The sequence below is a fragment of the Rhamphochromis sp. 'chilingali' genome (assembly GCF_963969265.1).
Source record: "Rhamphochromis sp. 'chilingali' genome assembly, chromosome: 19".
NCBI classification, from domain to species: Eukaryota; Metazoa; Chordata; class Actinopteri; order Cichliformes; family Cichlidae; genus Rhamphochromis; species Rhamphochromis sp. 'chilingali'.
In genome coordinates, this window is record NC_137946.1 from 33,484,427 (window position 1) to 33,497,753 (window position 13,327).

The 13,327-nt window shown below is 41.3% G+C and overlaps 2 protein-coding genes, 1 long non-coding RNA gene and 1 pseudogene across 4 annotated transcripts; all 4 read right to left on the reverse strand.

The window, feature by feature from the left end:
• Positions 1-1,288: 1,288 nt before the first annotated feature.
• On the reverse strand, positions 1,289-2,227 carry LOC308387723 (olfactory receptor 4E1-like; the record flags this gene model as incomplete). The annotated part of the gene is made up of 1 exon (XM_080867977.1): positions 1,289-2,227. The coding sequence occupies one exon, from the start codon at positions 2,225-2,227 to the stop codon at positions 1,289-1,291; it is 939 nt and encodes a 312-aa protein (XP_080724103.1).
• A 2,123-nt stretch (positions 2,228-4,350) lies between these two features.
• Positions 4,351-5,391, reverse strand: LOC308387775. Its single transcript, XR_013969984.1, has 3 exons — positions 5,190-5,391; positions 4,763-5,045; positions 4,351-4,635 (listed from the first exon to the last, which is right to left on the reverse strand). It is a non-coding gene; the product is annotated as an uncharacterized lncRNA (long non-coding RNA).
• Positions 5,392-6,141: 750 nt separating this feature from the next.
• LOC308387522 (olfactory receptor 4E1-like) lies at positions 6,142-8,605 on the reverse strand (annotated as a pseudogene). The gene is made up of 2 exons: positions 7,954-8,605; positions 6,142-6,317 (listed from the first exon to the last, which is right to left on the reverse strand). The product of its transcript is annotated as an olfactory receptor 4E1-like (transcript).
• A 743-nt stretch (positions 8,606-9,348) lies between these two features.
• On the reverse strand, positions 9,349-10,781 carry LOC308387725 (uncharacterized protein). Its single transcript, XM_080867979.1, has 3 exons — positions 10,725-10,781; positions 10,208-10,490; positions 9,349-10,026 (listed from the first exon to the last, which is right to left on the reverse strand). The coding sequence occupies exons 2-3, from the start codon at positions 10,487-10,489 to the stop codon at positions 9,382-9,384; spliced, it is 927 nt and encodes a 308-aa protein (XP_080724105.1). The 5' UTR covers position 10,490; positions 10,725-10,781; the 3' UTR covers positions 9,349-9,381.
• Positions 10,782-13,327: the final 2,546 nt, after the last annotated feature.

Genomic DNA, 13,327 nt, shown 5'->3' on the forward strand with positions numbered 1-13,327 from the left:
TCACCCATGGACTCTTCACCCTCCTGCCCTCTGGGAGGCGCTACAGGAGCCTCCGGACTAAGACCACCAGGTACCGGAACAGCTTCTTCCCCACAGCTGTCAGACTCCTGAACTCTGCCTCCTGACATCTGACCCACGTTAACACATGGACTGAACATACACACACCCACAATGGACAACTGTACCCTCAAACACACAATAATAACATGGACTGAACCACCACTCACAACCACTAGCACTTTATATAGACTCTGTAGAAATTATCCACATATCTCACTTATCTTAACTGCACTGCTGTATAGCTCTGTGTAAATAATCATTCTGTACATTCGATAATCTTTAACCCTACAACTGTTTACAACTTGCATAGTTCCCATTTCTGTATAACTGTATATCTCAGATTTCTGTAAAGTTATTTATTTCATATTCTGTATAGTTTTTCATATTTATATCCTGTTCATAGCCTGTACATAGCTTGTACTCACTACAGCCTGTACATACTTATAGTTATAGAATATTCACAACATACCTCATACCGTGTACATTATAACATAATAGACCCATTTCTGTAATATACTCACATATCTATATTATTGCTAATATATATTGTAATATATCTATATCACTAAAGCACTTCTGGATGGATGCAAACTGCATTTCGTTGCCCTGTACCTGTGCATGTGCAATGACAATAAAGTTGAATTCTATTCTATTCTATTCTATTCTATTCTAAAATGCTGATGGATACTGATGCTCCTCTTGGTTCGTGAAAGGTTGAGCATTGATGTGTTTCCTCTTGCACTCAACTTTCTTGCCTAGACACCTAAGCCCTGGTTGTGTCTCCATGTGTATTTGCCTTGAGTAAGGCTCGTCCTACAACCAACCATTTTTCAGAGAAGAAATAGCTTCAGTGATACATTGAAAGTGGTGTGGATGTGAACCCTATGCTCAAAAAACTTTAAGGGAATTTTTGGTTAAAAAAAAGGAAAGGAAAAGAAGCACAGTAGTTCTTTTTTTATTCACAACACAGGTCAATATTAGGTAATGTAGGTGATTATGGCATCCTCTGGTTACACGAATCATTCTTTAATATGAAAATATGTAATATTTGGCTTTTGTAAACTGTTCTCACAATCACACATTAATGTTGTTGATGATTTATACCTCAAAGTGTTTTAACTGGTGTTCGCTGCTGTGAGTACAGCTATATGTCCATAATTTCACTGATGTAATTAAAAACTATGTACACATCACTGAAGACACATTCTGTACATGTTTTGCTCCCGTATCATTGTAAATGCCCTTTCCTCTGAAACAAGGCCACAATCTTCTGCCTAATCTCTTTAATCTGCAGCCCATAGATGACAGCATTGAGCACCGGCAGGGCTACTTCACCCACAGTGCTCACCATCTTCCTGTGGTCGGAAAGATGAGGGAAACGGTGCAGGATGATGATGATGAAGGCTGAGAACATTAAGATGATGTACAGAGTGAGGTGGGTGGCACAGGTCTGCAGAGCCTTGCTATTTATTGTCTTGGTTTTGCTCCGCAAACACACAGTGGCAATTTTAATGTAGGTGAGAGTCACGCTGCCAATGGAGGAGCCCAGCAGGAGCACGCTGTAGCTCAGGCCAAACACGTGGTTGATGACGACATCCTCACAGGAGAGTTTGAAAAGGGAGGCGTTGTCGCAGTGCACGTTGTCTATGAATCTCCTGCAGCGTGAAAGGCGGATCGTGAGACTGAGGAGGATCGACACCATGACAAACACCACCGCCCACGCTGCCACCGACAGCTTTACCACCATCCAGTTGGTCATTATGATGGTGTAGCGCAGCGGGTTGCAAATGGCCATGTATCGATCAAAAGTCATGGTCATGAGTATAGTGTGACACACGCCTCCATAGAGATTAACACAGAAGGCCTGAACGACACAGACGATGTAATGAATGTATCGCTCCGAGTCAGACACATAAAGATCTCTGAGTATATGAGGAACCACTATGGTGGACCCAAACACTTCATTTACACTCATGTTGCAGAACAGCAAGTACATTGGCTGGTGCAGGCTCCTTTCCATAAAGATCAACACCACCAAGCCAATGTTAGCCACCATGATGAAAATGTACACGAGGAGGAGGGAGATAAAGGCAGCAATAGAGAACTTCGGGGTGACCTTTAAGCCCCCCAGGATCAGGATATCTGCATTTAAGCTCTGGTTGTCCATATTTTACTGTGAATATCCAGTAGTAAGTCCTAGTTTATCCTGTACATCCTGTAGTATTAACGACAAACACGACAGCAGCAATGCACAGACAATCAACAGCAATTTATCCAGCATCAGACAACAGAGGCGATCATATTTGTCACATTTAAAAGTTGAATAAAGATTACCAGACTCTTAAACTGGTCTCTTTCCACATCTGCATTATCAAGAAAGACATTTTGAAAGCGTTGCTCTGATAGTTTGGTTTCTAAAGTTCAGAGCTACTGGAACAAAAGCAGGAGACAGCAGACATCCATATTTCTCCCACCCTCCCATAAACCACCGTCCATGCCCAAACATGAAGAAAGTCCCAGACGCTTTTATGTGTTTCATCAGTAGTCATCAGCTGCAGCTTCACATGTTGGCAGGTCAACTGTTGCTAAGCAACTTCCTCCCAAGACAGATCTGTTAAGACGATGATGCACTGAACGATGTGTTTTATATGTGACACATATCCTTATTGATATATGGTTTTTGCCTCTGAAAGCTCAGATGTTCAGTCTTAATTAAAAGAGTTCACCAAAAGTATTGCATTAGAAAGTACAGCCATTTCTATACTCAAAGGTTTTTAGTGAAGATCAATGTAGATTCACTATTGGAGGGAAATCTTCCCAATGGGTTCGGGTGGGTCGCCTTTAAAATGTATGTTTCCATATGAGTTTCAGATGTTTAATGTGAACAACCACCATCGTAACAGGAGATTTATGACAGGAAAGAAGAAGAAGGCGAACAGACACATTTCATCATCTTTAAGTTAAAGAAATGTATTTTTTTCATGTATTATTGTAAATAAAAATTTTACCAACCATCACTCATGTGTTTATGGGTAGTTTGGTTTTCCTAATGAATGTTATTGGGATTGTTAACCATGATAGTACAACTGCTATTTTTATTCTGATCACATAAACCTGTTTTGTAGAATGTTTCCAGGATCTTTTGTGACTAAAATTATTTTCTAAAAATTATCATTGAAAAAGCTTTTAGACAAATTGATATAACACTCCTTTTAAAAGCTGGCACATTCTGGCTCTTATACTAGAGAGCCCTCTCTTATTTCTCTGTGATGTTCATACATTAGTGTGCTCTGTGGAGAGACTAGTAACCATCAGTGCACGATTTTTGGTTATTTGGCATTGTACTGCAAGGGATAACCCTAAATAAAAATCCTGCAGTTAATCTCAGATGGATGCTACGTTTGTGTGTATGTTTTGCAATTTTATCACACTCACTTCTTTATCAGTGGAACAGTTTTCAGGTGTTCTTACATTAGGCACCTTTTCATCTTTTACAGTTTTTCTCGATTGCTAAAACACATTTCCTGAAACTACGCCTCATATCCTCACAACAGTAAACACAAATCCATAACATCTCACTCAATTTCCCAAACATCCTATTTCCAGGTCAAAATGAAGCTCTACACCCAAAACTATTCACTCCTGCTGAAAAACCAAACTTTGCCCACAGACATCAAACACAAGCCCTCAAAAACACACACACTACAACAGAGTTTTGCACACTGGTACAATTAATTCAAAACAATAGTTCCAAAACAATTAGGTTGCTTATGGTTCTCCCCTTCAAAACCCTTGTCACATGATAAACACAAAAGACGCAACCAATGTATGTACAGTGGCACATTGTCATTCATGTACTATACAGTACAACACACACCAGAAACATTATCCCACCTCAGCATCTTGTCTTTGGTCTGGGTCAGGCCAGAGAATCTCATCCACATCACAGGCTATATTGGCCCCAGCCAGGCAGCGGGGGTAAAATCCTCTTGCATGCCTGATCCACCCCTGGCATGCAAGAATTAAGGTAGCATAAGGAAAAACTTGATATGTCTAGGCAGGCCTCTTCCATGGCCTGAAGGAGGTGAACATGGACATAAGGTTCTCGGTCACTTTCCACCGCCATGCCAAAAATAACTCCTCTATCGAGTTTAGAAAGGGAGAGTATGCAGGCAGAAAGATATTAGAAAACCTTGGGTTATTGGTAAACCAGTCACGAACCAGAGCAGCGCGATGGAAGCTGACGTTATCCCACACAACAACGTAGTGAGGCTGCTCTGACTGTGCTGGTTCCCTGTAGTCCAGCTGGAACATATGTTGTCTTAAACCATCAAGAAAAGCAAGGAGAAGCATAGTGTTATAGGGTCCTAGTACGGCATGGCGGTGGAGTACCCCTCGTTGGCTGATGGCTGCGCACATAGTGACATTCCCCCCACGCTGACCAGGGACATTTACAATAGCCCGATGGCCAATTATGTTCCTCCCCCTTTTCCTTCTTTTGGTCAGGTTAAAACCTGCCTCATCCACAAAGATTATTTCATGGGGAACAGGCCGTCCTTCAATCTCAAAGATTCTCTGCAAAACACATAACACAGTAGAGTCAATCGGTACCCTGAACCACAGTTCAAGAGTGCTGAAATGGCAGCATAAACTGCCATGCTGTGATGGTACACAATACTTTATACAGTATCAAAACTCATACCTGAACATATTCCACACGTTGGTTTTTCACTCTGTCAGAGTTTCGTTCGAAAGGGACTCGGTATGCCTGTTTCATCCGGAATTGATTCTTTCGGAGGATGCGGTCAATTGTGGAGAGGCTGATGGCATGTATGCCTCGAAAAAGATGATCATCCTCAATCACTCTCCTTTGAATCTCTTGCAGGCGGATTACATTATTTGCAATTACCATGTTTACAAGTTCCCTCTCTTGCTCCTCCGACAAAAGCCTTAACCTGCCTCCACCAGGTGGTCGTCTCTGTGTCCTACAAAAATAGAAGCACTCATTACTGTAACTGTCACACATTCATTTTACAGGAAAATAATGGAAACATACTGAAACTCAAGACACATAAGTTCAGTAACTTAAACGTTACTGTACAAAGCAGTCTTACTGCAAGTACACCTACCTGTTTTCCTCCCTGAAGGTTCTGATGATGGAGGCAACAGTGAAGCGACTCAAATTTGGTTGTACTCGTTGCCCAGCCTCCCTCATAGTCATCCCATGGACAAGGACATGGTCAACTAAAGTGGCTCGAATTTCATCCGAGACTGACTGTCTTCTTGCCCTTGCTCTTCCCCTTCCTTGTCGCCGTCGTTCTCCACCTCCTTCACCACGTCCTCCTCCACCTCTCCCTCCTCCCTGTTGTCCTAGACCACCTCCTCCTCCTCTTTCACCACGTCCTCCTCTTTCACCATGTCCTCTTCCTCCACCACGTCCTCCTCCTTCACCACCTCCTCCTCCTCTTCCACCACATCCTCCTCTTTCACCATGTCCTCTTTCTCCACCACGTCCTCCTCCTTTGCATCTCTTTGGATCCATTGTTTCAAACCTGAATGAGCTGACTTTGGCCCTTTTATCTATCCATCGCAGGTTCTGATTGGTGTGTGCTAAATTTTGACTCCTAGTGTTTCCACCTGGTTAATTGTGTGCTAATTGAGCTCAAGCTATGCTGACTTAAGTTAACATTATTGCATGCTAGTGCTTTCTAAATGACTACATGGTGTAAGCACTGTAAAATGTAGGGATTTGTGTGTAGAGTTTTGCAGTAACAGTTCACCAAATTTGAGTCATGTGTCAAAGCAGGGAATAGTGTTTATAGTTCAGGGAAATGGGTGAGCTTTTTGAACAATAGCGTTACGGTTTTGAAATTTTAGTTTAGAGGCCTGGTTATAGTGTTTAAGCAATCGAGAAAAACTGTAATATCCACCAGGCTGCATGACAACTGATGCATGCATGTGACTGAAATACAACCTAATTCTAATCTCGAGGTATGGTCACCTGGTGGATGTGAACTATAATTATATTTAAATAAGCATATTTCTTCTTACTTAAATATTTATTTAGATGGCAAAATCTTTCTAAAGTGCAACAGCTTTGACAGGAATTGTTGTATCTCTTTTGGCTGCACACCAGTCAAAAGAGATACAACTGAGTATAACGAGGAAGCGATGCAGAGTAATAAAGGGAATCCCAGTAAATAACATAATCATGCAGACAAAGAGGTAGGTGCTGCAGGTCTTTAACCCTTTAAGACCTACCATAGAACCAAGTCCGCCAGAGCTTATATTATATTTTTACATGCTGTGGAGCCATTTTTGGGAGCATTTCAAGTTGCTATACATCAATACAACCATTATAGCCCAGATTTTAATAATATGTATTCATTAAGTACATAGTAATTACATAAATTGCAAAAAAGTGCAATAAACTACAAAAAAATTGAAAATCGTTTTTGCTTTTTTAACATATATTTGTAGTTAGAGAAATTTAAGAGTCTTATCCCTCAAAACTGTAATTACAAAAAAGTTGCACAAAATAGTTTCCCACCACAGGAAATTTATTTTGAGTGTCTTCATAGTTTTATTTTTGAAATACACCAATTTTTATACACTGCAGGAAAAACGAAAATAAATATTATACTGCAAATTTGCAAAAAAGCAGCATATGCATCAAAATAAACTATTTCCAGCAGTGCAATATGAGTCCTAAGCATCCCAGAAACGACACAGAAAGTCATAAAGTCAAAGATAACTTTTAAAAAGAGCAGTATAGGCCCTGAGGCCCTGATCGCAAAAAAGACTACATTTCCGCGAAAATGACGTCACTTCCGGTTTCGGGCAGGTAATGGCGGAAATCCAAAAGTTCGCGCTGACGTCTATTCCAACGTAGGAAGTGTTTTGAACAGCTGATCAGATCGGTAAAGCGTGTTTCTGGAATATTATGTTTTTGTTCCTGCAAGGGCTTTTTATGCAGTTTTTGCAAAGCTTTATGTGGAAGGAAACCGTGACCTAGGACAAGCTGATGGCATCAGATGTAAGTACAACTCCTCCGGTTTCATATGCAAAAAAAATTATTGTGCTAGCTCACGTGGTTGCAGAGCAATAATTTTTTTTGCATATGAAACCGGAGGAGTTGTACTTACATCTGATGCCATCAGCTTGTCCTCGGTCACAGTTTCCTTCCACATATAGCTTTCCAAAAACTGCATAAAACCACTTGCAGCAACAAAAACATAATATTCCAGAAACACGCTTTGCCAATCGATCAGCTGTTTGTTACCTGCCCGAAACCGGAAGTGACGTCATTTTGCGGAAATGTAGTTTTTTTTTACCATCGGGGCCTTATGAGCCTATACTGGTGTTTTTAAAAGTTATGTTTGACTTTATGACTTTCTGTGTCATTTCTGGGATGCTGAGGACTCATATTGCACTGCTGGAAATAGTTTATTTTGATGCATATGCTGTTATTTTTGCAAATTTGCATTTTAATATTTATTTTCGTTTTTCCTGCAATATATAAAAATTGGCGTATTTCAAAAAGAAAACTATGAAGACACTCAAAATAAATTTCCTGTGGTGGGGAACTATTTTGTGCAACTTTTTTGTATTTACAGTTTTGAGGGATAAGCCTCTTAAATTTCTCTAACTAGAAATATATGTTAAAAAACAAAAACAATTTTCAATTTTTTTGTAGTTTATTGCACTTTTTTGCAATTTATGTAAGTACTATGCACTTAATGCAGACATATTATTACAATTTGGGCTATAATGGTTGTATTGATGTATAGCAACTTGAAATGCTCCCAAAAATGGCTCCACAGCATGTAAAAATATACTATAAGCTCTGGCGGACTTGGTTCTATGGTAGGTCTTAAAGGGTTAAGGCTTTACTGTTCAAAGACTTATTCTTGCTGGTCACACAGTCCACCGTAATCTGAGTATAGGTCAGCACTATTGTACAGAACCTGTGAACAGGATCACAGTGAAGGTGAGCCCATAGACATTGTTAATGACCACACTGTCACAGGACAGCTTAAACAATGAGGGTCACAAAAAGGGTTTGTGATCATGGTCCTGCATCAACTTAGCCATATGGTCAGTCCGAGCAGAACCCCGACCAAAACGAAGGCCACTCCCCAGGCCAGAACCGTCAGCTCGATCATCATTTTGTTGGTCATTATGAAAGCATATCGCAGAGGGTTACAGATGGCCACATATCTGTCAAAAGCCATAATCATAAGCACAGTGTGGGAAGTGGTGACATACATATGTGTGGTAAAAGCCTGAATAAGACACTCATGATAACTGGTGAGGCGCTCAGATGGAGGCAGCAGAATATCTGAAAGCAAACGGGGGCTCATGATAGATGATGATGAAGATTTTGGTCGATGAAAACCAGGAGTACGATTCCGATATTGGATGTCATAATAAGTATGTAGGAGAAAAGGAAAAGGAAAAAGAAAAAGATTGGATATTTGGAAACCTCTGAGACCTTTAATCCCTCCAGCTGCAGAGTAAAGCTGTTGAATGTGTAGTTTTCCATCAGAAAGTATCCAAATAAAAATGGCATATTTGTCACATATATGGCTTTTTTCCAGAATAAATGAGACACGTCAGGAACCAAAAATTCAGGTAAGAGTGGCAGCTTTTAAGAACTAAAGGAAATAATTTGAACCAAGATTTATTTTTAGTTCAGACACTTGGTAGTCTTTGGGCTATACATTGCCTTTTTACTTAAACTGAGATACTTTTCAGCCCTCCCACAACTCTGGTCTCATTAAGTGGTTCAGAAAATGGATCTTGGAAAGAGTTCCCTGATTAATTAAATATTACAGTTTTTGCCCACTGCTTGAACACATTTTGCAAAACTCCGCTCTCTGTGCCAAAACTGTACACACAAGTACACATGACACAACACTGGGAAATATACCATTCACATCTGTGCCAAATTGAAACTCTACTCCCAAAACCTAAACTCTGCTGTCAAAACCTAACATTCCTTTGTCAAAATGTAACTCTGTTGACAAAATGACACATACTTGCATCATATGCAAACACTGACAGATCAGGGGGAACACACTAGTCTTCTTTATATAAAACACTGCAGTCCTTGATTTCCATTGTTTATTCAGAAGGCACATTTACAGGAGACACATTTTCAAACAACCAAAAACGCAAATAGACCTACTCAATACTGTACATTGCAGTACCATGAATTCAGATAAAGCAAAAAACAACAACAACAACAAAATAATACTGCAATAGAAAAAACACTATACTGTAAACACAAAAAACCATGACAATTGTGCATAAGTGGGCTCATGGATCCCGCCGTCTGTTGGGGTCTGGCCACAGGACCTCATCAACATCGCAAGCAATGTCCTCTCCCGCTAGGCACCGGGGAAAATATCCTCTTGCATGTCGAAACCATCCATGGATTGCTGTCACCTGAATGTCGCCGCAGGCCTGTTCCATTGCCTGCAGAAGAGGCATGCGGGCATGTGGTTGGCGGTCATATACTCGCCATCTCCAAGCCGAAAAAAATTCCTCTATAGGGTTCAAAAATGGTGAGTAAGGGGGCAAGTATACCACTTCAAATTGATTGTGGTTGGAGAACCAGGCCTGGACCAGAGCAGCCCGATGGAAACTGACATTATCCCATATCACCACAAACCTGGGCTGATCTGGTCTGTTCTGTACAACTATATCATGGAGAGCATCTAGAAATGTGAGTATGTGTTGGCTATTGTATGGACCTAGTATTGCATGATGGTGCAGAAGCCCTCGAAGGCATATGGCGGCACATAATGTGATGTTTCCCCCGCGCTGCCCTGGGACGTGCACAATTGCCCTTTGGCCAATTACATTACGACCCCGTCGTCTTGTTTTGCTCAGGTCGAATCCAGCTTCATCAATGAAAATGTATTCATGAGGCTGTGCAGCTCCATCCATGGCCAAGATTCTCTGAAAAAAAGGGGAACATATCCCTGTACTACAGTGCTACACATACAGCACCCTCACCCCATCACACAGGTACCTGTGTAGCTCTCAGAATAGATCCATGTGGTACTGATATGGTACATATTCAGCTGCTACTGGACTTCACCAATACTCTATTGTAAATGTAAGGGACAGTTACACGTACCCGTACATATTCAGCTCGAAGTCCTTTGACCCTGTCACTGTTCCTCTCGAATGGGACTCTGTAGAGCTGCTTCATGGTGATGCTGTGTTTACCCAAGATGCGTCTGATGGTGGTGATGCTCACATGGTCTATGTTGCTGAACACTCGCCTGTCTGCAAGTATTTTCCGTCGTAGCTGGTGGAGACGGATGGCATTGTCTGCCCTCACTAGGTCCACAACGGCAAGTTCCTGCTGTTGTGTGAACAGGCGTTGCCGTCCTCCCCCAGAAGGTCTTCGAGTCATTCTGGAGAAATACAACCACATATTGTCATCGGTTTGCTTATTTTTCTTACAGTACTTTACTGTATGTACTGTGTCATCCACTGTACAACACTGTACTTCAATATAAGGAATCAGCCACTTTGGCTGCAAAAGGAGCATTAGCACCCCGTACACTTGATATGGTAATGTGATATACTGTAGAACAGTGCTATAAAACCATCTGAGTAGAGCAGAAGGTATGGAGGTGAAGACATACCTGTTTTCTAGTCGGAATGTTCGTATTACAGATGCCACTGTGAAGCGGCTCGGATGTGGGTGGACTCTCTGCCCAGCTTCCCTCATAGTCAGGCCATGGTTGATGACATGGTCCACCAAAGTTGCTCTTATTTCATCAGAAATATGGGTCCGTGCATGGCCTCTTCGGCCTCCTCCTCCTCTTCCTCCTCCTCCTCTACCTCTTCCTCTTCCTCTTGCTCTCCCTCCATCCATGCTTGCAAAGTTCTTGAAATGGCTACGCTGAGGGCTTTTTGTAGTTGGCTAATTGGTGTTCGGTTTTGCAAGTAAGTGCCTTCAGGTGTGTATTGAGTGGTTGCAATTACCCGATGTGTTTTGTATTTTGGATACATGTGTTTTCCGAATGGCACCCTGACATTTCATTTTGTGAGCGAAGTGTCTTATGTATGAAATGGAGTGTAGCATGCAGGACCATGTGTGTTGCATAAAGGAGTAGGTGTGTTGCATAATTGGAACTGGGGTGCAAAGCAGCGCTTTTGTTTAAGGTAGGGGTACATGTGTTTGAGGTATGGTAACAAAAGCTTCAACTTGTGTTACTTTAGTCTAAGCATGGGTTCATGGTGTTCAAGCAACGGGCAAAAACTGTAAGTATTACCTGATATTTCTGTTGTTCTTTCGTGCTTCGTCTTATTCCTACCAACCAACCTTGTGGCAGAGGATTGCAACCTCTGTCTTACTTTTACAGAGGTGCATTTTTCTGGGAAGGAAGTTACAGTTTTTGCCCGTTGCTTGAACACATTTGGCAAAACGTCGCTCATTGTGCCAAAACTCTAAACACAAGTAAACACGACACAACACTGGGAAATATACCATACACATCTGTGCCAAAATGAAACTCCACTCCCAAAACCTAAACTCTGCTGTCAAAACCTAACATTCCTCTGTCAAAATGTAACTCTGTTGACAAAATGACACATACTTGCATCATATGCAAACACTGACAGATCAGGGGGAACACACTAGTCTTCTTTACATAAAACACTGCAGTCCTTGATTTCCATTGTGTATTCAGAAGGCACATTTACAGGAGACACATTTCCAAACAACCAAAAACGCAAATAGACCTACTCAATAGTGTACATTGCAGTACCATGAATTCAGATAAAGCAAAAAAAAAACAAACCACAACACAATACAGTTTTTTACAGTCGCTAACAAGCGTTTGTCCAAACAGTTGTCACATTTGCAAAACTCTAAACACAATTAGCACAGGATCGGTCTGTTGTGGCCATACCATTCACACATTTCATGTCGTGTTCACCCAATATGCAGTCAGTGAACACATTTCCACAATGCTTACATTTTCTTAACAGACAAGTTATACCTCCCAACAAAACTATGGACTGTTCTTGTAGTATCTACGAATGTTAACACACAACATCCCACAATAGCAAAAACAATATTCCAAACCGTAGATACAGTATAAAAACCTCTGCCCCTGCAATGATATCAGTACAAAAACAATATCAATATCAAAAATATATCTCAGCTGTAAACAAACAAACAATTGAATAATTGACACACAGCTGATTTATGTTGGGTAAATTGGGCCAACCACACCTTCTTCCATTCTGGCTTAGACTCAGTGGGGTTCATAAGGCAAGACCTTGAGGAGTGATGTTTTTGGAAACAAAAAAAAGACAAACACTGTAATGTCTGGTCGAGGAGGAGTAAGAGCAAGGGGCCCAGAGAGAAGAGCAGGCCCAAGGAGAGGGCAAGGTATAGGTGTAAGAATGCGTGGTGGTGGCATTCCAAGGGCTGCAAGAACAGTAGTCAGTGATGAAATCCGTGCCACTATCATTGACCATGTAATCAACCATGGTCTTTCACTAAGCGAGGCTGGTGAAAGAGTGCAGCCCAATTTGAGGCGGTCAACGGTTGCCTCCATTATACGCACCTTTCAACAAACCAACAGGTAAGTATTGCATTTTACATGGATTGTTCCTATTCTCACTTGACATGTCAATATGGTCATACAGTAATGCATATGTTGAATTGTCTGTCTTTCTAAAGAATGCAACGTCTTCCACCCTCTGGGGGAAGAGGAAAGCTCCTCAGTAATGATCAGGAGCTTGCCATTGTGGAAATGGTTACTGCAAATAATGCAATAAAACTGCGTGAAATACAAACCAGAATTGTGGCGGACCATGAGATATTCGACAATATCGATAGAATCAGCCTCACAACCATTTCGCGGACATTGTCCAAACATAGAGTGCGGATGAAGCAGCTCTACACTGTTCCCTTTGAGAGGAACAGTGAGAGGGTCAAGGAGCTACGACGACAATATGTCCAGGTACAGTGTATATTCAATCCAATGTCCAGTTCTATAAGCTTTGCACTTTGCAAGTAGGTAACCTACACAATACTAGGTTACAGTACAGTATGGTATACAGTACTAACATGACTTACATAAACTTTGTTTCAGAGAGTTATGGAATTGGAGGCCAACCAGGCCCCTCATGAATTCATATACATCGATGAGGCAGGATTCAATCTGGCCAAAAGGCGTCGACGTGGACGGAATGTAATTGGAAAAAGGGCCACAGTTGATGTGCCAGGACA

Excerpts from the sequence above, each read along its gene's own strand:
- LOC308387725 (XM_080867979.1), bottom strand. The coding sequence starts at position 10,489 with ATGACTCGAAGACCTTCTGGGGGAGGACGGCAACGCCTGTTCACACAA. Across the intron at positions 10,027-10,207 it reads TTCGAGCTGAATATGTACGG|AGAATCTTGGCCATGGATGG; the intron begins GTACGTGTAACT and ends CCTTTTTTTCAG.